Source organism: Vanessa atalanta, chromosome 22 (genome assembly GCF_905147765.1).
Source record: "Vanessa atalanta chromosome 22, ilVanAtal1.2, whole genome shotgun sequence".
Classification (NCBI taxonomy): Eukaryota; Metazoa; Arthropoda; class Insecta; order Lepidoptera; family Nymphalidae; genus Vanessa; species Vanessa atalanta.
Genome location: NC_061892.1, coordinates 395331 through 422470, shown reverse-complemented (window position 1 = coordinate 422470; position 27140 = coordinate 395331). Strand labels below are relative to the sequence as shown.

General features: G+C 32.1%; 1 protein-coding gene across 2 annotated transcripts; it reads right to left on the bottom strand.

The window, feature by feature from the left end:
• Positions 1-224: 224 nt before the first annotated feature.
• Positions 225-26313, bottom strand: LOC125072736 (hyaluronidase-5-like). Of its 2 annotated transcripts, XR_007119970.1 has the most exons (8): positions 26107-26313; positions 12776-13125; positions 9799-9938; positions 5179-5354; positions 4308-4497; positions 2356-4008; positions 568-1507; positions 225-380 (listed from the first exon to the last, which is right to left on the bottom strand). XR_007119970.1 is itself a non-coding variant. In XM_047683418.1 (7 exons), the coding sequence occupies exons 1-7, from the start codon at positions 26163-26165 to the stop codon at positions 1397-1399; spliced, it is 2679 nt and encodes an 892-aa protein (XP_047539374.1). In that variant the 5' UTR covers positions 26166-26313; the 3' UTR covers positions 561-1396. The 2 variants fall into 2 exon arrangements, 1 of the variants encoding a protein (XP_047539374.1); XM_047683418.1 differs by lacking the exon at positions 225-380 and having other exon boundaries at positions 561-1507.
• Between the last annotated feature and the right edge of the window lie 827 nt (positions 26314-27140).

Here is a 27140-nt window from a genome sequence, read left to right as displayed (position 1 = left end):
CGATATGCTAGTCCATCAATTCATTATCTAGATCTGGTAAAATATATTTAATATATGAATGAGCCCTTTGAAATAAAAATAAAATAAATCCTTTGATAAAATATTACATATTATTGATAAAATATTACAAACTTACTTAAAATCTATTTTACTTAAAAATATATAATTACATTAATAATATTTACAATAGTAAAATTATCATATTGTTACAACACTATGGCGTATCACAGATAAAATATAAGTGATGGAATTATTTAAGCTATTATTAAAAAAAAAAAGATTTACATTCATAATATTATAAATTCCAACAACAAATCTTTTTATCACTCCGTTGACATTTTAAATTAACATTGTACTTATTGCGGATGAATAGATTAACACTTAATGTTGTCTTAGATTTTCGCGATTATTATACATTGAAATAAAACTAGTTTTTAACGGATTTAATCGCGTACATTAATTATTTTAACATCCCGACGTTTCGAGCACTTTGCAGTGTTCGTGGTCACGGGCAGACTATCCGTGACCACGAACATTTTCATAAGTTTTATTTCAATAGATTAACACTGATCTTTTTCTTTGTCCTGAGTTATTTTGACAGTTAAAAAAAAATTGTGTAGCTTTTGTATCATACGACGTTTTTCAGTAAAGGCGTATCTATTCAATCACGAAGGCGCCCTTCCACGATAATTTAACATGAAGAGTCCTCTTTTGTGAATTGATCGATAGATAGATAATTAAAAATAAATGTTCCAACTAAAGAAGAATAATTTCTGACTTAGATTTAAATGTGCTGGCACGCAAAATGCTATTCTATTACCAAAGACATGTATTAAAATTAAAATATTCTTATTATAAGATATTCACAAACGGCGCTTTAGGTTAAAACATTTACCAAGGTTGATATCGTTGGAAAGATACGTTTTTTCCTGTCAAATTGTATTTGTTGAGATGATTTGTAGAAAAGAATATGAACTACTGTTACAGATATACAAAGCACCCAGTAACCTAATCTAGGGTGGGATTATTCTACAACATTTTAATATTGTAGAATAATACGAAAATACTCCTCATAGTTCGTCAATCAAATTGAAAATATTATTGGTTTTGATAGTTGATTGATTAATTGATATAAAACATTGTTATCCAAAAAGATCAAGACCCTCTTGTAAGTCTTGCAACATAAAGAAAATTATAGTTCCACTTTAGTTAAATACTGTTAAACTCTATTCGACATCAGTATTCAAATATACATACATATAAATCTGACCGCAGCCTAAAAATTCCTGATTTACTTATAAGTAAATCAGGAAAAGATTCTATAGAATCTTCAATGACTCTTTTTGAAGGCAACAATGAAAAAGAAAAAGTATTAAATGCAGTTGAACTGGATGTCTTAAGATATACTGTTGATAAATATATTATTAAAAAATATGAAAGTAGAATAGATATAGAAATACATGGAATTCGAGTTGGACCCCAAAGCGAAGCTGGATGATACACTCACCTAAAGGAAAATATAAATAATATAATACATGACATAAATAACATTTTTAAAATGAATAAGCAGAATAAAACCATGAAACTTTCTAGAAAGCTTTGAAAGTTGAAAGTTTAAAATATAAAAATTTGCAATTTACAGATAAAATAAACACACAGTTTGATATTGTTAATCATATCAATTAATTCATAAGTAGTAATGAAGCAACACTGGTTAGTTACGGTTAAGTTAGTTAACACAAATAGTTAAATGAAATTGTGCAAATATTAATGACATTTAAGAGTATGTATGCAGTAATTCCTAAGTCAACAAAATCTAAAAATTTGAATGTATTAGCGAAGCAAATTATTTAATCACAAGCTTAAAACTATTAAAGGAAATAAAATTAAAACTGATGTCAATACAAATATAGTTGAACTATACTGTCAGAACAATTTCGAAAGTTTCAGCAGGATATTGTCGTAAATGTCAGACAGTGATATGCGATATTGTCTTTGATGATTATGATATTTCAAGGATACAAGCAACAAAATAGCGTGTAGCTTAGTGAGTCAGTTTTCGAGTCGAATGAGATTTCGTCTTTGTTAACGTGCATAAAACACTAGTAATATTAATTCTTCATAACAAAACTTAGTTGTAAATTCATGCTTTAGCAAATTAAAAGTTAATTTAATTTTGTCTCTAATGCGAAAAAACTTAACAATTCATCTAGAGATCATATAAAAATTATCACAGTATAAATATTTTAAAATTCTATTAACTAAATATAAATGGAAAATGTATTGAAATTTCGTAAGAGAGACAGAAATAATTATAACACATTCACGTCACGGATAGTAAATATATGTCACAACCTGATCAGCTGCAGCGTCTGTTGTAAATAACGATTCGTTTTTATCTTCATATAAAACGTCATCTTTATTTTCAATTGTAATGAATTCACTGTCTCCACTTTCTGTCACTGTAACACTTTCACTCGTATTAGAATCTTCCGTCGTATATACATCTGTATTTATATTTTTATCTGTAGAAAGAATTGTATTCGTGGAAGACGAGAGATTAACTGCTAATAAAAATGAATTGTTCTCATTATTATTGGTTTCTATATTTTCGTCGTATTGTGTGGATGATTCAAAATGTAAATCAGTTGTATTTTCCATCAAAACGTCAAATTCATCGTTGAAGGTTATTAAATCTTCGTTACTTTCTTCTGTTGTTGATAAAGATCTAGATTCATTATTTTCTTTATTGTAAGGCAAATAAATTTCGGTTGTCTGATCTATTTCAAATATAATTCCTTGAGATTCTTCTTCATTTGTTTTTGATATTTCTGTATAGATTTCAGTACTGTTGTTTACAAATTCATCATTGTTTGTGATGCTTTCAATAGAAAAATTGGTATCTAAATTTTCTGAGTCATCATCGTTTGATAATTCTTTTACTGATGAGTCGGAATCTGCAGTATTTTTTTTCAATTTATTATGTTTACTTTTTATATATTGTTTTCCACTTTCATTTTCTGAATTGGAATTTCCGTTTAACAAAAAATCTAATATATTTATAAAGATATTTTCATTTTTAGATTTCATATTGTTTTCTTCAATATTAGAAGGAACTTTCACGGTTGTATCACTTATTGATGTTGTAGTGTCACTCGCAACATTAACTATTACATCTTTATTTAATAAATTATTTGTAGCAGGAGTCGAAAATGGCCTTTGGTTATCTTCAATGGGTAAGATATTATCAATGGAAGAATCTTTTAATCTAATTTCTTCATCTTCATCTTTATATTCGTCTATATTTATTGTTTCATCAAAATACTCATTTTTTGCCTCTTCTATCGCAAGATGTTCTATAAAACCTAATGGATCTTTTGTGATTAAAGAATTCAAGGAATCAGTATCCTTAATAATGGGCGCTTCGGTTATTTCTATACTATTGTTATTATTTGAAAAGAATGTTTCGTTCACGATATTTCTAGTTGTCTGTTTGCTATTTTCACTTTCATTATAATTATCAGCTTTTATCAAAGCGTCAAATATCATATCAACAACAGCACTGTCGTTTAATGTCTTCATTTCATTTATATCTTCTGTTTTATTAAAACCTTTCTTTTGTAATTCTTTTTCAACGTTTTGTGAAATATCTTGAGAGTAATTCTCTGGTGGTATCCAATCATACTCTGGATCTATTTCTCCTTTTCTGACAAAGCTATTGGTGCTATTCTCGGAAGATTCGACAACACTTGTTTTATTCGTCATATTTATATCACTGGTGACAGTGTCATTAATGAAATTAAGTTCAGGTGGTGTTTCGATGATAACGTCATTGGCTATGTTTATTTTCTTAATGTATTTCGCTACAGTAGGTCCCAAAACTTTTTCGACGTAAGAATACAGATTATTGCATTTGCTAACTGTATTCACGTCGTTTGAGCTACCCCATATGATGAATCCGGATGCGTTTGATTTGTAAAAAGACTTGAGAACAACGTTTAGGTCTTCCTGGAACCAGAAATTAGTTATTTTATTGGTGAGAATTCTAAGACGTCTTAGTGACAATTAAGTAGAATACTTGGACTATAGAAATGATTTTAGCAAAACGTTTTGTATTATTTTGTAATGAAATTGAAATCTTAAATGGATCAGAGGAAAGAATCATGTAGATTATTAATATAAAATATCAGATTCGAATACAAGCAATTTCAACACGTGCTCGATCAAAGAAAACATCGCGAAATTTCCATGTATCATTTAGAAGATAATTATGAAAAATTATTTATTATTTATTTTAGTAAACATACTTCTGTCATATATCCACCCTCACGATATCTAAACCAATAGTAAGGCAGTATCGGTGTCTCGTATCGTCTAACTCGATTAGCTTCTCTGACCCGACCTCGAACTAGTGACCCTAACTGGTCTGAAGATAGATTCTTTGAACTGTACACCGACGGGTACAGCGCTGTGCTCTCAGACCACATCCAGTAAGTTCTGAAAAGAGAAATTATAACTATGTTATTTTATAAGTGTTTGTTGATTTCCAGGCTGGTATGTATAACTTTAATTGTACTTTATTGACTTAAACTCTTTAATTAAAATGGTAGAAAAGAGTAACTCGTGAGTGTTTTACCAGTTTTTTCGGTAGAATCTACTTTCTAAAGTGGTAGCTTTACATTTAATCCAATACAATAACACGAGGATTCAAAAGAGTACTTAAATTATGAATATTTAGATTTGATTTGATTTATCAGATTTGATCTCTAACATAGAGAACACAATTAAAGATTCTTCGTATAAAGATTAAAAAGATTGTCATTTGCTAACTTATCAACGGCAGAGTCTAAATCATTCGATCAATATAGAAATATAACACTAGCTTGGCCTAGTCGTGTAATACCCAAGAATGCGGGTTCAATACGGGTAAGCACCACTGATCATAGGCTTAATTTTCTTTTCAAAATTTTCGAGGTTGGTGGTGATGGAAAATTTTGGTTTAAATATTATGCCAGATATCCTAAATCGAAGCAGATTGGCGAAGTAAGCTCCAAATTTGACAATAGGGAAGTCCTTAGCAAAATGATTTAGACTTATAGACCCTGACATTAATACTTGCTTATTTAAACATTTTATTAAGATTAAGTTTAAAAGATAAATTAAAAAAAAGATACTCACATGTCGTTTTCAGCTAAAACATTCGGAGCACAATCCTCCTTTAAATTCTGCCCCGCCATGTTAAAGCAGTGTGGAAACCCGTAGTATCCCCAAAGCGCTTTAGGACGCATTTGCTTCGCAATGGATAACGTCGTCTGCATAAATGTTCTAGCAGATGCTTCGAAGCGTTGCTTCGCCTGTAATTTATACAACGATGCTATTATTTATTTTATGTTTACAATTCTGTGTGAATATACAAAGGAACATATCGATTGGTTCATTTCTAAGAAAGGCCAAAATGTATTTACAATCAAATACATTGATGAATTTAATAATTGTAAAGTTTTTCACGTGATTATTTATCAAACGACTGATTTAAAAATGATTTAGACGAAATCGTAGTTCGAATCGCTTCGACAATTGTCGAATTAAGTTTGTTTCTTTGAACTCCGCAGTCGTTTTTGCTTCGCTTGATCACGACGATATTATATTATTATATTATACCTTAAGCATCACAACGAACTATTTTCGATACTGGATTATTTACCAAAAAAGACTAAAAAATTCAGAAGCCTTCACTACAAAAATAATTAATCATAGTTAATGATAAAATAATATATTTAATAGGAAAGCTGCACGAAGTTTTTTTTTTTAAATTAATCGATAAGTTATTGACATATAAATAAAGTTTCATACTAAGGCGTACGTACAAACTACACGTATCATCTGCGATCTGACATCAAAATTCTCATTATTGGTTTACTTGACTACATATATGGATTAAATTTTAATTGCAAATTTGTATATTGTATAGGCACAGTTAGCACATATTAAGACCTACTGTACCAACGGTTAGAAATCTGAATCTTAACCTAATATAGTGGGTTCAAATGATAGCTAACACAAATGAACTCTCAAGAGCTTATTTTGTGTAATAATCTCCCAGTAATGGCTTTTATAGGCACAGCTTACACTAAAAAGTAAAAGTAAGTACATGTAAATGTGTCACTACTGGACTAAGACCTCCTCTCCTTTGATTAGGTTTGGAGCTTATTCCACCACGCTGCTCCAATGCTGGTTTGTGGATACACATGTGGCGACAGTTCATTGAAATGAGAGATAATACAATCACAAATTGAGATCAAGAAAATTGAGGTGTATGTCTGGACTTGGATCGAATCTTGAATTGGAACTGGACCGGTTAAGATGTACGCGATCGGTCAACTACTGGGCCATAACCACCGGCTCCTGTACAGACTAATATTTTACTAGTATATTTCAGTAATATTCATAAATGTTAAATTAATGTTTTTCACAAATATACCGTAACGAGAAAACATTCCTTTATACATCAACGTAATTCAGATCTCATCAACGAATTCCTATTAAGTAATGGGTCACATCGTTGGTCTAATTACACTATTGCATTATTGAGGACGAACAGATTTGAATGAGATTGCGAAACGTTGTGATATTAAAATAATGTGGGCAGAGCTTCTAGGATAGAATATTATGTTGATAGACAAGTACGTGCTCTATGAAAACGATTTTTTTAAAACTGTACTCTATTCCAATCGAGCTAGAAATGAACATATCTAAGATTTAAATATTCCAAGCGATTTGCTAATAGATCTGTTATATATGTTACTATAAAAGCTCGAACTAAGCTAAATCTTAAGATTTTCCAGTAAAGCCTAAGATTTACCGACATGAGTTGGTAAATGTATTTATTATAACGAGACGAATTTTTCGGACTTTTACCATTCCAATCTAACCTAACCTAACATGTAAATCCTAAGATTTACCGAGTGAATGATGGTAAAATTCGAATACCAAAGTTTTATGGACATTTACCATTCACAATCGGTAAATCTTAGGTTTTACTGGAATATCTTGAGATTTACCGTAAAATATAAGCAGTTCTTTATTTAGAACGCGTATTAAGAAATATATCTTTATTTATAATACTACAATATCCCACTTAATTACTAGTATACATTTTTTACGTTCGTAGTTCCGATAAAAACATAGTCTACATACAAAATCCTTTTCTATCAAAAACACCATATTTTGGGCCATCTGATGGTAAGTTCACATCGCCTATAATTATTGGCGCTGCTAAATATATTCGCTATTACTATTGCGTCATATATCTTGGGAACTAAGATGATATGTCCTTTATTCTGTCGTAACATTGGCTAACTGACCCTTCAAACCGAAACACAACAATACCAAGTATTACTGCTTCTTGATAGAAGATCTGAATGGTTTCGCGTTAATTAAATTTCAAACCTATGAATAAGTCTTTAATCCCCTGTCGTCGGAACAGGCCATAAGTGTAAGTATAAAGTTACAAATCAGATCAATCAACTAATATACTTTATTTAAGTAGGATCTAACAAGTAAATCGTAATTTTTAAATATCGATGATGATGTCGTCCTTAACCGGTTTCGGCCACGTCAACTAACCTCAAGGGAAACCAGCCAAATATGCAGGATAAATAATAGTGCACAAGTATGTGCACAACACAGGTTCACCCTCTGATTCCTCACTCTTCAAAGCAAAAGAGTTCAGGCGGCAAAGAGTTCAGTCGGAAGACGAAAGGTTTAACGTGCTTACCGAGGCAGGGGAGTATCCACACTTGTACACTTGGTACTGAGAATTTTTCGATAGATAAACCCAATAAGTTTTTATCGGGCTGGCTTGGGATTTCAACCCAGGACCTGGGATCTGTTGCCTTATTAGCCACTAGGCTAACGAGGCAGTCAGATTACAAGATTATACTATATATAAAGCTAACACTGACTTACTTAAATAACAAACGTACGGTAATAAGAATTACATGAGTGTAAGCAATCACAATAACGAATAAAATAAATCTTATTTCCCAAGACATTTCCATATGATATGAGCAAAAATAGAAAGGATAAATGTTGAAATCATATTTAACACTTTCCCGAGAATCACATTTAATTTTATTCCGTAAATTCTGCCTCTTTGTTTACAGTGTTACCGTGTGAAATTTAATAAGTGTCATTGATTAAGTCATTATGAGTTAACGAGCAGGCAAGCAGAGTTACTTTCATTTATTGATTTCGCATTCGGGTATAGATAAACACAATCCTATTATACCTACTATGTGTACAGAACAAGTGACTTGCTACTGTAATTATCTAACTAATAATAGCCTTCGGCCTAGACTTTATAAAACATATGACACTCTGCCTTATTTCCCATTGGCGACAGAAGGGCTGATAAATTTTTCGCCTAGATTTTTTAAATAAAAGGTAGTTGGATGGAGGAATAGGCCACCTGATAAGTGGTCACCACCGCTCATAGCTGGCGCTATAAGAAATAATAATAAATCCTTATAACGCCAATGCGTCACCATTCTTGTGAACTAAGATACTGAACTGAACTGAACTGAGATACTGAATTAATGTCCCTTCTGCCTGTAGTTACACTGGCTCACTCAACGTTCAAACTGTTTGGTGGTAGAATATCTAATGAGTGTAATGTGAGTAAAGCCCTACCACCAAGTATTGCTATAGAATTGCCATAATTAATAAAAACAAAACAATCAAAAACATTGCTCATTATGGTATTGCTTTGTGAAATTCAACATTCTTAGTTTTATTTTCTAGAGCGTATATGAATAGTTTTGTTGGCATTAAGATTTTGGTTCAGAAAAGTTAACATTTCGTTAATGTTCCGCACAACTTTCTTAATATTTTCTTTTATAAGAATAACACAACAAAACAAGAATAAACGAAATTGGTCCAGCCATTCACGCGCGATGCCGTGGACAAGGAAAATAAGGATTCATTTGTTTATTTATAAGTGGGACATTTTGCCTTATTGCCTCCACTGGCAATAAAGACTGGTTTATATTTTGCCTAGACAACAGGGATTCAACGAAGGAATGGCTTAGGAATTGTTAGAATTCTTGCCACCATTCCACACGGTCATGATTTGTGCAGTAGTTTATAAGTATTTTGATTTGTATATACTGTGAAAGTCCTTAAAATTATATTATATTCTACGACTAACGCTACGTAGTCTACGTGATCGCAGAACGTATTTTATAATTATTTTTTAAAATAAAAGTAAAACGTATATAGTGCAAAAAGTACCGTGTATAGGAAAATGTATGTGTTATGTATTAGATATAAAATTGTTTAGAAGACAATAAAAAAAAAATGTTTAGATACTATTATATAAAACTGTAGGTATACTTATACTAGAAAGAGACAGGGAGAAAGAAAAGAGATGGAAAAGTTGCCTGAGCGTATAACGATTTTCCTCACGTGAGGATTTCTACCAGTTCATTCTATTGTAAGTCGAGTCTTTTAAATATCGTTGAATTAAGTCCAAAAAACATAAATAACATTTCGACAATAAACAAAAAAAAATACTATGAGTTTTCTGGAAAAGTTTTTTAAGCGTTATATGAAGTTCTAACAAAAGAAAAGCCGACTTCGAATTTAAATAAGACCAAACGGAACCTATTTAACAAATACGACCGAATTGATTACCTCATTCTCTTTTGAAGTCGATTAAAAGGTCTTATCACGGAAGACAAGATCGTAGCAAAATTTCAGATATATCTTCTACTATTTGTCAACTATTTGATATATTACCTCCGTGTTAATCCAACTCTTGGGCCACCACCAATGCAATTTCTTCTCAATTTCATAGGAAACGTCCTTGTATGGAACTAGAGTACCGAAGTTCTGCCGAAAGATGGGCCGCCATGATTCGAAATCTATGATTCCAATGCCTGAAATTCAATAATAAATAATATTGAATACAAGATTTAAGTTTAACTGTATAGTTTTTACGAACGACTAGCTCTGCCCGCGACTTCTTACTTCTGTGAATTTAACAAAAACGTTATTATTCAGTTCGCAGATATTAAATCGTTGGAGCAGCGGCGTGAATTTATTATGAATTTACTCCTTCCAGTTACTCCTTATTACACCAGCTATCTGCCAGTGGAAGTCCCGTCAAAATGGGTCCAACAGTTGCAAAGATTAACCAGAACAAACAGACAAAAATTGTAAAAAATGTTACTTATTTGTAAAAAGTGTTTATTTTAATATTACAAACAGACACTCCAATTTTATTATATGTATAGATGTATTTATAGATATCAACGGACGGTATACAAAATAAAAATTTGAATAACATCGTAAACGCTAAGCCACCTCATGTCAACTATGGATCATCGTCAATACTATACAGCAATATGGCAAAAAAAAACTTCAAAAGTAAATTATACAGTTAAACGTAAAATTATTGCGTAAATGATTGCACAAAATGGCGATTAAAATTCTAGCACAAATTCTGCAATATTTAAACAATTTGGTAAATAACTAGGTCTCTATTTATGTATGTAACTATTTATTTATAATGTTAATTTATATATTTAAGAGGATAGGTTAAGGATAAAAGGAACCCCTACAAGTATCGCTAGATTCAGGAGAGTTATATCGGATGAAAATACCCTTAGACATGAAAATAGCAGGTTTGGTGATAAAACCTTAAGTTCGTGGAATGAACTGAAAATAACTTGGAATTGATTGATGATTTTTCCAAGGTTGGAAACAACACATGTTGTTGATAAAATATTCACAGTCACAACGGAGGAAACAATAGACCTCATAGGCTAAGGCGTATCTCTAGTGGTCCAGTGGTTATCTCCAGTATCGCAGTGGTATCAAGCCTTGCAAATAGTCAAATTAAACTGGCTTTGGCAAGGGTGTAATTAAGCTGACTTTCTCACCAAATCGGAATACATACTGAGTAGTAGTATTAAGCCGTAGTGGTAACTATTGATACGTACTTGCAAACAACACTAGCTCCAAGTAACGTTTAGTCAAATCTTTAAATATTGTAATTCAAAGCTTACAAAGTACATTTGTGTCTCGATTTTAGTTTATTATAATTAAAAAAGTACTGTCTGTTCTCTCTTTAGGTTCCGTATATTGCTTTTTATTTTAACGTCATGTTTAAAGCTATACGGTAAATCATTTGTATCATACTTTATTTTTTGGTTCTCCGAGGAGACGAGATCTCACGTTTCTGAGAACAACCTGAGGCGTAGTTTCGATATTTGATTATTATTTTTTCAAATAGTTTGATCGTAAGATTAGAGCTACGCGTTGTGACTTGTTTACGGTGATAGAAAGATTTTACTCATAATTAATTTTAGCTTGGCTTAAAATCTTCTTAGACGCATTTTGGGCTTCCTGGTTAGCGGTCACCAATTATTGTCGCTAAATAAATATTGACCTATTTTATTGCCAATTATAGCTTTGATAACTAAGATGTTATGTAACTCGACTCTGTAGTGACACTGAATTACTTAGACGACTTTGTACGAAACCCTAACGCCGAGTAAAACACTAAAAGTTATTCGAAAATAACATGATAATAAAAATTTTCTTGTTATACTTTGATGTGCGGTCATCTGTTAGTGAAATATCAATTTAACCGAGGTATTTTCTTAATACTTGTTTTCCATAAAAACTGATCTAAGCCAAAGCAATCAAGATCCCATAGAACGTGGTTGATAAAAACGATCAAGTGTCAATCGAGTTTGCGCTCTAATGGTTCCGTACTCTCCTTTATTTTGTATTTTATTGTTGTTTATGATTTTCATAGTTCCACGTAAATATGTTGTTTGGTATTTTTAATCTAATAGCCTAACTAACGAATGCCAGGTCTAACGATATAGTATCGAGTCAGATGAACAGGCAGACGATATGGCTTTAGCAATAGGGTTCCAGCGATACGGAATCCTGAAAAGCAAAATTGGATTTTACGACCGAAAATAACGTAGTGTACGTTAGTAGCCGGTTTCAATAGACCTTGTTTAACGTTTAACTGTACATTGCAGTTGATGACAATTTTAATTTTTAACCAATTTTAAAAGATTTACACATTAAAGTAAACATACCAAATGAATCATACTATTGTATAATTTTGTACGTCCACGTCAATATCCGACTATGACGTACGTTATTAATGCTATTGGTGATAAATAATATCACAATTTATTTATTTATTTATCCTCGTTTTAAACGTCAATGTCCTGAATGTCTGACTAACGCACAGCTCTATAACAGATCTTCGTTTCGTAATAATTTCATATAATGCTTCTTCCGTACTATAAAAAAATATAAAATCTCTCGGTATTTCACTTAGTGGAATTCAAATTAAAAACTTTACATAATATAATATTATCAAGTGATTTTGTTTGTTTTCACGTCTTAACGACTTAACCGACTGTCATAGAATTTTATATCCACTTCGTCAGGGGCATACAAAACCAAAAAGGGTACTTAATACCTAACCCCCACCGCGCAAAAGTAGGCGATGCCACGGGTAGGGAAGCTCAATATAGTTATAAATGTTCTACAGAAGGAGACAAAAAATGTACCTTGTTTGGATTCCAATTTGAGTATGGAAACCCTATACCAATTTTCTGTGGTACCCTTAGTGGTTTCCACGAGTCGCGACGAAATCATTACATTATAACGTATTAGTTATTATTATAAGATTAATATAATAACAATTAATTCCTAAACTAATAACAATATTAATAATACTTGCCACTAAAGTCCGGGTTTGGTACAATTTCCTCCATATCCGCTCGAAAAGCCTTCAAATGCTCTTCCAAATTCCCTTCCTGGGGGACACCACCGTTCCTAAAACGGTATTTCCCACTGGTTTCATTTTTGAATATAGCCGGAAACAGACCCGGTTCGTACATGATCGTGATTTGCTCGCCATTGAAGCTGTCGTCATCATTCTGAATGATGCCATATTTTTCATATAAATTGTCGAATAGTATTTTCTTCGATTTGCACTGAACTGTTGGCACGTTCCAGTAAACACGGAAAGGTTTTCTGAAGTCCCTGCTTATTTCATCTTCGAGAACTTCGACGACGTAGTAGTTATTGCTGAAATAATAATATAAAATTTAATTTAAAAATGTTTTTGACATTAAGTCCAAATCGCGCTAAATTTGTTTCAGCGACGTCTATATAGACAAATGTTAGCAACGCTCTCAGGCCAGCCATTAGATATTTACAGAATGTTACTTTAAAAATAGTACCAACTAGAAGTGTTTTTTGGATATCAGAATCAGAAACAGAAAACGTTTATTACAAACATATATTGCAAACATAAGAGTTTAACATAAGAATAAAAAAATAAAAATACAAAAAATAAAAAAGGACATTAAACACTAACTAATGACTACAAGAAAACAACAAAAATAACTAATAAAATAAAGAAAAAAAAATGTATTAAAATAAAGGCGTTTTGTTTGTAAATTTCTTAATTTTAAATTACATTGTTTGTTATTATACATATTATTTTCAAGTTTACTTAATAAATCGATTGAGGAACCAAGAGCCGTCTGATTAAGCAATGTTTGACGAAGGGCTTTCCCCTGCTGCCAGAGTTTTGGAGATAAATGTGTTATTTTTTTTTTTTTTGTACACACTTAACATAAAAACTCTTTTAGAATTGACATGAAACTGAACAAACTTTTTTACGTCCTCACAAGTGTGTGCGCGGATATAGGTTAACTCTCTATCCCCAGTGAGAGTGAACCGAAGGGACTGTGACCTGGCACGACCGGAGAGAATTCAGGCGCAGAACCTATATCCGTACGGCTTACCGAAACGCAAAGGTATAAACATCAAACTTAACCCAACCCAATAACATTGGGCTCACCCGAGTTAAGAACCCGAGACCTCGGTATCTGTAGCCTGATCAGCTAGCCACTAGACTTAGACAATCGATAGACACGTAATGATATATATTTAGAATAAGTATACACTCAGATTATTTGCGAGATAACCTCGTACGTTGAATTAATAACTTGTAATAATAATACATAATATATGTATAAAACTTTATTTATAATTTCCTTATTGAACAGTTATCTCATAAATACAATGTTTTATCGGGTACAATAGACGCAGATACAATATGAATCTCATAATAGCCTTGACATTGTATTAATAGCTGAGTTGAACGACCTTACGTGACGTTGCGTGATAAATGGAATAGTTCAGTATGTATGTACGAAACGATATTTACTAGAGCAACGAATTATAATGCTGAGCCAAGATGGCCCAGTGGTTAGAACGCGTGCATCTTAACCGATGATTTTGGGTTCAAATCCAAGCAGGCACTATTTAATTTTCATGTGCTTGATTTGTGTTTATAATTCATCACGTGCTCGGCGGTGAAGGAAAACATCGTGAGGAAACCTGTATGTGTCTAATTTAAGCAAAATTCTGCCACATGTCTTTTCCACCAACCCGCATTAGAGCAGCGTGGTGAAATATGCTCCAAAACCTTCTCCCCAAAGGGAGAGGAGGCCTTAGCCCAGCAGTGGGAAAGTTACAGGCTGCTAATGTAAAAAATATAACGAATTATAAGAGTCTTCAGATTCAGTGTAATCGATTCATTATAGCGGTAGGCAGACGAGCAAATGGGCCACCTGATGGTAAGTGGTTACCACCGCTCATAGACAAAGGCGCTGTAAGAAATATTAACCATTCCTTACATCACCTATGCGCCACCAACCTTGGGAACTAAGATGTTATGTCCCTTGTGCCTGTGATTACACTGGCTCACCTCACTCACCCTTCTAACCGGAACACAACAATACAGAGTTTTTGTGTTTTATCAGATCGAATATCGATTATAAAAATAGTTTACGGTCGATTTTCGATTATTTACGTTTAATTGATCCTTTATAATGGAACAAAACTAACGAAATGCATTGATTTTATTACGGACGTGAACGAATCAGTAGAATAATTTCGATTACGGCGTCTCGATAAATTCGCTTCAAATACGACACCTTTTCTCTTAAACTTCAGTTAAAGATCGATTATTAGTTTCGGCCTTATGGAAATATACTATAGTGTCTAATATATTTTATATAAATATCCAATATTTATATGTTTTATTTGAGCGATAGTCGTGATAGAGCTTGTTTCAGGGCAAACGACTTTGAATATGTTATTAATTGATTATTCGTATTTAAATATTTGATCGAAGAGACAAGGTATCGTGCACTTGCAGGTTGTAAAGATTTATAAGGTCCTTTAAACCTGGTAAAATTAGTCGCGGAATAGAGAATGAGTAAGACCTTATTCATCACCTAGACATATGTATATTTGACCATCTTTAGCGCGAAATCCTAAGCTAAAAACAGATTGAAAAGAATTAGTAGATAATTTACTAATACTAAAAAGTCTTTTAAAATTGAAATTTCATGTTGTGCTATTTGATAGCGAAGTTCTTAAAATATCAGCTTTTAAATAAGAACAAACGATAGCATTCGCTTGGTAGTTTTATTTGAATACGTTGACCTAGTAACAACATTCCAAGACAAAACACTTGATAAAAACGATTATCGTAAACAAGAGTATAAGTACTGTATTAATAAACTCGAAAGTCAGCGTATGACTCGATCTTGAAATGTCGGAAACTAAAATTAAATCACGTTTTTGGTTTGGAGTTAAATCCAACTGATACTCGAAATTTATAATTTCTACCATAGAACCGATCGAAACCTATTCACAATTCTAGATCGTTAAAAAATAATTATTTTTTAGTTAACAACCCACATCCGATAAATTTGTATAGTCGAGATATTTCGATATTAAATATATAAAAATCAATGACATAAAGTTCATCAGTTTGTTCCAAATAAAAGTAAGGCTCGTGAATCGTCCGTTCATACGTGCGGTACGGTAAACTCAATGGAAACTTATCCACAATATATTATTAATAAATGATAAAATATATTTGTTTTTTAATCAAGTTTTATATAATAAAGTATATTCCTCTATAAAATTGTACAGATAATAATAATAAATATATTATTTGCATATATACTTCTGGTGCCGTCATTACTTCTGATTTTCCATAACACAAGTGCTTTAGCTACTTACATTGGGATCAGAGTAATGTATGTGATATTGTCCAATATTTATTTATAATATTATAAATACAACAGTGACTCTGTCTTTCTGTTATGCTTTGCTGAAACAAATTTGATAAAATTCGATAAGTCGCAAACTTGAACCGGAATGAAGAACTGTCTAAAGGCTGTCTATCTAATAATGATAGCTGTATAATAGTCTGACAGCAATATTTCCGAATTCATTATGAGGTTTAAGTAATTTTTCAGATTGACTGCAGTCTTGACGACGGCAAATAATCGCTTCAAGGCAGACGGGATTTGAAAAAGACACTAAAGTGCATAACATACCACTTAGTGTATTACTATGTATTACTATATCTAAATCAACATATACTTTATTTATCTTCATTATCAAGGCTTTACTATATTGTTTATATTTACTATTGTATTATGGATCACGAGTACCTTGACGAACAAAGAAAATATTTCGTCAGCTCTCAGTCAGTCAATAGAAAGTCATTCTTACAGTGTCAACATAGAGTTGAGTTCAAATGTTTTGTTTCGGTTTCTTATTATGATTTATATGTGCATTCAACCCCTCAAGTACAATGAACGCCTGGGTGCAAATAGTGTTTTGATATTTACTCCACCAAACATTTTTTTAAGAAACCTTCTGGGTGTCTGTCCGATGGTCTGATGAGTGGTTTTTCACACACACTGTGACCTGGATTAAGACGGATGTGTATAACTTAAGTTTAAATTGAGACATTAATATTGTCGTTTTGTTTTTACTATTTGGAAATGAATGTCTTTTGATTTTATGACTGACTTATGATGGATTTGAATACTTGGTGTATAAATAAATAAACATTGAGTACTAAGCCTATGCGTTGAAAAATGGTATTTTATTTATATACCGACGAACCAAGTTTATCAATACATAGAAAGAAGGATTTCTAATATAGTATTTAGTGGTAGGCCTTCGACCAAGTCTGTCTAGTATCGTACTACATGTTCATTTTTATGTTCCGGCATAAATAGTAAGTGAGCCAGTATAAATACAAGCACCAGGGACATAAGATTTTAGCTTCAAAGTTTGTGCTGTGTTAACGTTGTAAAGGATGGTTAATATTTCTGATGGTGCATAAGGTGGTCGTGACCCGTGGTGACCTATTATAAATAGGTCATAAAACAACTAGAATAAAAATTTATTCAACTAGCTCAAATCATATGATTAAATGTTACTTATCATACGTGTAAACAGCGATACTTAGTACTGTTGTATTCCGGTTCGAAGGGTGAATAAGCCAGTGCAGCTACAGGCACAAGGGACACAGCATCAGTTGTCCAAGGTTAGTGGTGCATTGGCGATGTAGGAAATGGTTAATATTTTTTCCAACGACCATGTCAATGGACGGTGGTGACCATCTGCTATCAGGTGATTTTTGTCATTATTAGGCTTGCCCATATAATAAAAAAATTAGTTTACAATGTTAGAGATACATAGTAAAATACATAAAATCACAACATGAAGCCCTAAGCGTAATTGAAATCTACTTCTGGTTGTGGCTCGTATTAAAAAGGATAAGTGCAGACTACACTGGTATCATCTTGAAATTATAAGTTTGACGGACAGACGGATGTAATCTGCGTTAATATATAGAGGTCGGTACGAGTTCTTTGTGATCACTAACAATATTAAACAAGATACATTAAGATTTATTGGAGTCGTGCGGTCGTGATCTCAGCGCGTTAAAAGTTGTTATTAAATCATGAATGAATGAACTAATCAATTAATGATTAAAAAAATGAATACTTAATTTCATATTTATGAGAGGGATGTGGGTTTTAAAAGACGATTGTATATTTTTTAGTTAAACTCACAGACGCAAACATATGTTTATAATTGTTAACGAGTATGCATTTAATCTAGATACTATATATTTTGAACTATCTCGATTCCTTACTTATACTTTTCCTATGTTAAAGGTTGTCTGTAAGAGATTGCTTATAGAAATAAGGCCGTCTCTGCACAACCGAGATCTAATAAATTAACGTGTAAAACATTTCTGTTCAATAAAACCTTTTCTGTTCTTTCTTCCTAAATATCTAATTGAAGAAATATTTAATTTTATTTGACTAATAAAAAAATAAACCTACCAACATATTAACATCGAATCAGCGTAACTAATGTATTGTAATCGTAATGTACTTTCTCGTGTCGTAGCGTGTAATCGGCCTACATATTTAAACTAGTTTTGACAGGTCACTGATTTTAAACAATCATCCGACCTCCGCAACCCTTGAAGTGCGATACCATGTTGTATATGTATAATAATATACAGTTGTAAGCGTGTTATTTCCAGTAAGAACTGGTAATGTTCTAGTGTACTTTTACATTACATTAGCAGCCTGTAAATTTCCCACTGCTGGACTAAGGCCTCCTCTCCCTTTGGGGAGAAGGTTTGGAGCGTATTCCATGTGGCAGAATTTCGAATTGAAATTAGACACATGCAGGTTTCCTCAGATTTCCTTCACCGCCGAGCACGACATGAATTATGAACACAAAATAAGCACATGTAAATTCAGTGGTTCCTGGGTTCAAACCCGACATCATCGGTTAAGATGCACGCGTTCTAACCACTGGGCCATCTTAGAAGATGATAATTTACTCCTTAACAGAAGAGAAGTTAGGCTATCAGCTTACGAATATAAAACCACTGAAATAACAGTAATATTTTTATTTTTTATTTTAGGACTTTTGTCCTAAACAGGTACGTCAGTCTTACTGTCCCTTCTTCCTTTTTGTTTTAATATCATTTAATATTAATAGCCATTATATTAGAAACAGAAATGGTATCATAGGCGGCGAATTCTATGTTCGCGTTCAATCCTGATCCATATAATAAATATGTAGTATATCCATATAAATAATATTTAGTCCCGTGTCTCGGGAAAGAATGTAATGAATAGTTGATACACCTGACTTCTTACCGATCGTATCGGATTGCTGACCTGAATGATAATGGACCTGGGTCTCCGAACACACTTTTGCACTATAAAATCTCTTGAATAGTTGAATAGTCTTTGAGATCAGATTTAGATTATATTCGGTCAGGATTCTAAGCTAATTTTTTTTTAGCATTAGCAGCCCGTAAATTTCCCAATGCTGGGATAAAGGCCTCCTCTCCCTTTGAGGAGAAGGTTTGGAGCATATTCCATCACGCTGCTCCAATGCGGGTTGGCGGAATACACATGTGGCAGAATTTCGTTGAAATTAGACACATGCAGGTTTCCTCACGATGTTTTCCTTCACCGCCGAGCACGAGACGAATTATAAACACAAATTAAGAACATGAAATTTCAGTGGTGCCTGCCTGGGTTTGAACACGAAATCATCGGTTAAGATGCACGCGTTCTAACCACTGGGCCATCTCGGCTCTTTATTATATTATTTTCTAAGCTAATACCTCTTGCAAAAGAACTTTATCTTCTTAACTCTATCTTTAAGGTTTATAAATGAGGGGGGGAGAATACAACCGAATTGATAACTTCCTTGGATTTTTGAAGTCGGTTAAAAATAGCGTATCACTGTAACTCAGATTTCAAATATAGTTACTATAAGAAAATTCACGCACACATTGCCATGAGAATTGTTGTTTTTTTCTCGTTTAAAGATGTATGTACAAGGTGTGTTTATTATGTCTTAACACGACGTATGTAAAATATCTTATCATTTAAATGTATTTTTCTGTTGTTATTAAGCAAATGTTATCTAAATTGTTTTATTAACCCACATGAATAGGAAGATTTTTACATGTGTTTACGTTTTTCGTATTTGCATGTTTTTAAACAAAATATACTTTATTCAAGTAGGCTTTTACAATCACTTTGAAATTGACATTTTACAGAACTTTATTAAAGTAAAGTTATCATCGGTTCGGAATGTAATCTACTACCGAGAAGAACCGACAAGTTACTCAGTTGTATTAATGAATTTGTCTATCAAACTTGTTCGAGTTTAGTTAAAATTCTTATTTTCCGTTAGGAAAGTTGAAATTCTCGGCGAAAGCCGCGTGAAATGTTACTGCCAGTAGGGTCGTAGAGTATAACTGATGCTGATGGTATCATTCTGTCCAGCGGCAAACCTCTAAGAAACTAGCCATCTACACAGGACACTATTATAATGCAGAAGAGTGTGCACTCTTCCTCTCAGAAACCGATGCGCCGGCAAACCGTCACGAAGTGGTAGAGATCAGACACAGGACGAACGGCTTTCCGAGGCAAAGGAATACGAGGAAAAAATACACACTAGGAACTTCTAGATTCCGGGCTATTATTGAAAAAAAATCGAGAGAAAAACACAATATTTTTGTATCGGTTCCACCAGGAGATTGAACCTAGGACCTCAGGCTCTGCGGCCGTATATGTAGACACTAGATCAACGAGACCGGCAACAGCGTGAAGCTATATAGTATAACCTATTTTAATATATCTATCGCAAAAATATTTTTATATATAAATGGCATATCCTAATTCGGGTGACGGGTTCGTGGGCTCAAGTGGTTAAGTTTTATAAATTCCGCGCGGGTTAAGCCGCAGATTCAGCTAGTATACAATCAGTTATGATGTTACGTAATAATACATAACAATATAGTAACATATGAATGCAGCGCGTTGTCGGTGATATAAAAATATTTACACAGAAATAGGAAACGCAATGTAGGTCACTGGGGAACGCGATAGAGCCATTGAAGCAAATCTGATAAGATCTATTTGTATATATAGCACATAGCTGAGTTTAAACTATTTCAAATTTATAGTGTTATATTTTATTATAAGTTAGCTATATATAAAGCACATGGGTCTTGACCGATTTTTCAATGGGTTCAAGACTCAAAACACTGCTTTATTTTCAAGTGACTATATATGGGTATATAGGTATATATTTTAATAAAACATACTAAAGTTGATTTTCAATATGTTTCTGACGTAAAGTACGAAACCGATATAAAAATAAATTGAGAAATGAATTATGTTTGCGTAAATATATTTTATTTTTCAGTAAGTACACGGACTTTTGTGTCCTTGCTCTTTTGAATTTCTTTTTCATTTTTTTAGCTTTTGTATGCGAATTAATATTAATATTAAAATTAATTTATATAATATAGATAAATTTAAATTACAGTACAGCTGTAATACTATTGAATAGCCATCTCAATACCTAAAACACGTATTAGTAGCTACATCGTTAAAGCCACCGTCATCGCTTGGGCTAAGTAACATGGATTGAGGATACCCGAAATGTGGTCAGCTTCTCAAACATCTAGGTTGGTTATAATCTCTTATAGCGTTGCCTGGAGCAGCATAGATCGGCGTATAAATATTATTTATTTTAATTATTTTTGGTAAAACATTTCCTGGCGTCTCTGGCGTTCTTATTCCTTTGTTTCAGAAATCTTAATGTCAAATATTTTCTTTTTTGTTCGATGAGTTTCCAAAGTAATTAAAGATACAGTTAATTTTTACTTGCCAAGATTATTAATAAATCTTTTCATTTATTAAAATAATACTTTTTAGAAAAAAAGGCCTGGATTTAGGCATCACAGGATTGATTGAACACTAATTGGAATAACAGCATTGTAAAAGAGCAACTATGCGAGTTTCTTGCCGTTTCTTCTCGCTGGGCTGCTTTTCTAAACGGTGGCAGTGTTTAAATATTGACGATTCAAAAGCTTAATTGTGAAGTTCACTTGAATAAAGTACATTTAATTTGATTTGATTTGATTTGACTTGACATTATAAATTTAACTTAATAATAATTATTCATTGTCTTCTGAAAGTAGAACAGACAAGAAAGAATCTTTTTACGTATAAAGGTATTGACACACGTTACTCGTACAAAGAGCACGATGTCATTGACCTCCACCAAATGCGCTTAAAAATTGGCGCAAGGCCGGACCGGAGAGAAAGCGGAAGTGAATGCATATTTTATATTAAAACATGTTTATTGACTATTTTTAGAGAGTCTTAATTTTTTTTTAATTATAATTTCTCCACAGATGTTTTGGCCGAGCTTTTTAAACATATATCTAATATATTAACTAAGTACCTAGTGTGTACTGTGTACTGTGTTGTGTCTGCTTACTTTTATTTCCAGTGATCACAATCTTAATTTTATGATTATATATATGACTACGCATGTTTTAATTAAACTTTACACCGACGACAACTAGTTTATTGTCCGACTAGTTATTGGATTTTTTTCTTGTTCTTGTCATTATTTTAGTATTGAACATCGTTGAAAGAGCCGACATAGTTCAGTGCCAAGGACAAGTGAATATTAATCGAAAATTCAAATCCGGAAAACTTAATTTCTTTTTATAATTAATCTCGTGCTCGCCAGTAAAACATACGAGGAATTTTGATGAGCTAACCTACATGTGTCTAATGAAGAGCCTAAGATCCTATACATGTATATCCACCAACCCGCGTTAGAGTAGCATGGTGATAAAAGCTCCGACACTTCTCTTCAAGACAAGAAGATGCTTTTGACATGAAACAGTTGCTGTTATTTGCTCGTATAATATGATTACTGGACGTGTGATTGAACTGACAAAGGCTTTAAATTAAAATATCACAAAATCCGTTCTTAGCGCGCTTTTTAATTGCGAAAGTCTAAAGAATTTTACCATTATATAGATAAAATATTTACAAGATTAATGTTTACATAAATGGAGAGATCATGTAACTAAATTATATTTATTTTCCGTTCCAAGGCCCAATTATTCGTAAACTTCTTCTGGGCACTGTCCAAGTTTCTAGGTCTACCAGCAATGATTGCTTTGAGTTCATTGTGCTTGTACAAAAGGGGGAATGAACGAGTTTATTTGTAGAAGTGACATCAGTTTAAATGTTGGCAATGTTTTGTCAAATTATAGTTTTGAAGCTAACATCCATCAGCGGAGGTGAAGAGTGACGTAAGAGGATTCACCTGCCTAGACAATATATATATATATATATATATATATATATATATATATATATATATATATTATAAATGCGAACGAAACTCTGTGTGTTACTGTTCACGATGAACAGGTTTATATGGTGTGGAGATAGTTTGAGTCCCGGGTAAGGACACAGTTTTTTTTAATTGACACCTCGAGAAGGTAAAATGGGGGTTAACTTTGTAGTAAGGTTTCATTAATTTCGCTCGATGGTATTATCGTCCTATATATGTATGTTTACAGAAAAGGATAAAGTGTATCTTTGTATGTAAGCATGTTTTTAACTATACTTTTAAGTAGTATAAAAAAAGTCGCTTTCTGTGTCTGTCTGTATCTCCTCTTCTTTGATCTAAACCACTCAATATATATAATACGATTTCCATATGGGTTATATGTTTTATATTAAAAAAAAATTACGTAAATAAATGTTTTGTGTGTTACGTTATAGATATTTATATTTTAAACGATTAATTAATTTTAAAATTATGAATCATTGTCATTTTTAAAACTGTCATAATCATCTATCTGTTTAGAGAATATCGAGTATATTGGCAGTATCACTCTGTCAGAATTCACTTCGTCCCTCACTCGTGAAAATGATGATCGACTTACGATATTTTGAATCGTGTATCTACTAACATTTCACGCTCGTGTTCCGCGTTGAGTTTCGAGTTTCAGTTTACAGAATATCTATACAGATAAGAGAAAAATACTAGCAGACATTAATTAGTAGAATTTAAGATGTTTAAATTTTGAATGAATTTGAGCGCACCCGTGCCTATTCACATAAATTCACAAATAGGAAATACCGGTATTGATGTCAAGGCTATGAATATATGGATTAATTAAAATAAGAGAAAAGTACGGCAAATGGACGGCTGTTTGTTTAATTAACGATTCCAGTTTATTTGATTTCAAATTGAATTCTGTGGATGGATCGTGATTACTGTATTTGATGATTGCCTCGTTGGTGTAGTAGCTAGTTTTTAAAGCTGCAGGTTCCTATGACCTGGGTTCAAATTCAGTTTCGGTCCAAGGAACGAGTAAACAAACATATTTTAGTATTTACAATATTAGATAGGATAATCTTTTAAATAATAACACGTGTTACTTTTTACGAATATCTATATTGCTAACTAATTGTAGACAAAATTCACTCAAAAGTTTTGTTCCTTCAAATATATACTGTTAAACATTACTAACTGCGTAATTCCGAGTTGCTTCTCAGTATTTTCGGACAGAAATAGCCAATAACATATTTTGGCTCGACCCAATTCGAACCTATGATCCTCGTGATCCGCAGCTTTATCGACTAGACAAACAGGTAGTTATGTAAGTATTGAAATAGGAAACGCGTTAACAATCATAATATTTACGTATAAAACGCATCATAGACATTATAGTGTCGTTGGGATTTAAAAAAAAACGTGATAATATCGAACTATAAAACATTGTATTGCAAAATGTACGTTTTATATAACAACAAAATCCTATAATTAAATAAACAATACGCGGTAAAAGTAATCATAAAAAACGCATGAACTGTTTTTGTAAATGTAAGAGTTTTTTTTTATTTAATTTAGGCGAAGGCGATGTTATTTACGGTCCACCATAAACATATTGATAAAAATGTAAAATTACTCTTTGATAAAATTGTAGCATCTAACTAGTAAAAATAATAATACATAGTAAATGTCCCGGGCTGGGTCAAGGAAAAGATAATGAGTGGGTTTTGTAGCTTCCACCACGCTGTTTCAATGCGAGTTGGTGGAAAATGTGTGAGAATTAAACGATACATGCTGATTTTTCTGACGTATTATAAATATATATAAACTTAACAGCAATTCAATGGTGCTTTTATTTGAGCCCGTAATCTCTAGTGGAGATTCACCTGCTCTAGAAACTGGGCCATCTCCGTAATTATAAATATAACATCGGATGTCAAGATCGATGCAAATCTTTACCTTGAACTCGGCTGTTATTGCTACCAAAAATAAAAGTGTTTATATTCGAAATACTGAGCCATGGGGATAAAATTATTAATCATTGAGGACCTGAATTTTACCCTGAGAAACGTAACGGAATATTCATGTGCTTAATTAGTTTGTAATGCAAACGATCGATGGCCAAAGAAAATTATAAGGAAACCGGTTTACATTAGATCTATCCAGCAGCTTACATGAGTAACCTTCTTAGAAGGAGAGGAGCCCTTAACCCAAGAGCTCTGTGCGCTAAAGTTTAGATGGTGACGAGTTACCATCAGGTGGCCCATTTACCCGGCCGCCTACATATTATATAATAAAATACCTTAACAAGATTTCCCAGAGCATATACACCAGACGTTTTGTTAAAAAAATACATAATAAATTTTATTGGTTCCCTGGAAACATTCGTCCTAATTTATTCACCTAAGGAGGTGAGGACTTTTCAGTAAGCTTTAACTGCTTTTAACTAAATTAATAGAAGTCTTAATACCGGTTTCCATATTTCTAACAAAACAATGACGAATTTCCATAAAATTCTCAATTCTGTTTAAAAACCCCTAGGAGATGATATTTGAAAAATCGCTGTTGATGCTTACGTACGGAACTCACCGGTTGTATGTCAGTCAGTCACTTTAAATTTTTTTACGTATTTACTAACTATTGGTTAATTATTGCAATAGTGTTTAATGTATATTTGAAACATATACATAATATATAAATATTCTAATAATACTATTGTAGTAAACAAATGTCGAAAGTGCTATATACGAAACTTTTTGATTCTGTCCCATGTTGAGTCATCCAAAATATTTGGGTTGAAAATTTTAATTAATAATTTTAAATTGAATTACTTTTTACGTATAATAAAAAAATGTTTAACTTTATTTTTTTATAGAATATATTGAAAGAATATTAATTTTATCTGAAAATTTATTCATCAACTTTAAAAAGCGTTTGGGAAATAAAATAAAGTTAATAATAATACTTCCTTACCTTCCATCATCGCATTTCACCGCACAGAATATTAAAATCGAAAACAATAAAAACTTCATCGTAAAAACTTATTACGTAAACACAAAAAAAAATAATTAAAACACAAGTTCCATTGTCTGTTAAAATTAAAATAAACTAATTCTTTTTTTCGCGCAATTTAAATTAACGTAATTTGGCGCCAATTTTTGACATAACATGATGCGTTCATAAAGCGCGCTCGTACGCGACTAAGGTATGTTCACTACATCATTCCATTAAATACTTTATAGATTGCATACTCGAAGAGCTTGTGCATTATTGTCATTTATAAGAAAATATGTTATGAACGATGTTTTGAATAATAATGTATTTTGATGTATATCGGTTTTAAGTATTAGCGTGTAGTGAATTGTAATACATTGTGTGTTAGAAATATAAATGGTATGCATATTATAATAAATTCTAAATAATAGTTTTATGTAATAAATGTTTAACATTTTTTATGTATTTGTTTAATGTTTATGAAAAACAGAGTATAAAATGTGAATTTAACAATAAAATGTATTAAAGACGAATAATACAATTTAAAAAGGATTTATATTTCATAATATCAGTTTTACTTCAATCTGTATGAACGTAAATAAAAAATAATTATGTTAGACTATTACTCCAAAAGTAACGTCAATTGTATTTTTAAATATAATAAATATTTTATATTATATAGTTTATTGAAAAATACAATTGAATAAAAATGAATATTTTATTGACTGTATAACATATTATATGTTTCAAAAGTAATTTTATTCCAATATTTTCTGATATCAAACTCAATACTAAAACTTATATTATAAGGTATTCTTTTGCGTGTAAACAGAACAATTAGATGTTGGAATGGAACTCTTGATAGTGTTAATTGAGACGATTTTGCCACTGTCATTGTTATTGCTGTTATACGAATTTTACATATACAGTGACAGCGAGTATAATAACATAAGCAGCCCGTAAATGTCCCACTGCTGGGATAAAGGCCTCCTCTCCCTTTGAGGAGAAGGTTT

Excerpts from the sequence above, each read along its gene's own strand:
- LOC125072736 (XM_047683418.1), bottom strand. The coding sequence starts at position 26,165 with ATGAAGTTTTTATTGTTTTCGATTTTAATATTCTGTGCGGTGAAATGC. Across the intron at positions 13,126-26,106 it reads GTGAAATGCGATGATGGAAG|CAATAACTACTACGTCGTCG; the intron begins GTAAGGAAGTAT and ends TTATTATTTCAG. Across the intron at positions 9,939-12,775 it reads ACCAAACCCGGACTTTAGTG|GCATTGGAATCATAGATTTC; the intron begins GCAAGTATTATT and ends ATTGAATTTCAG.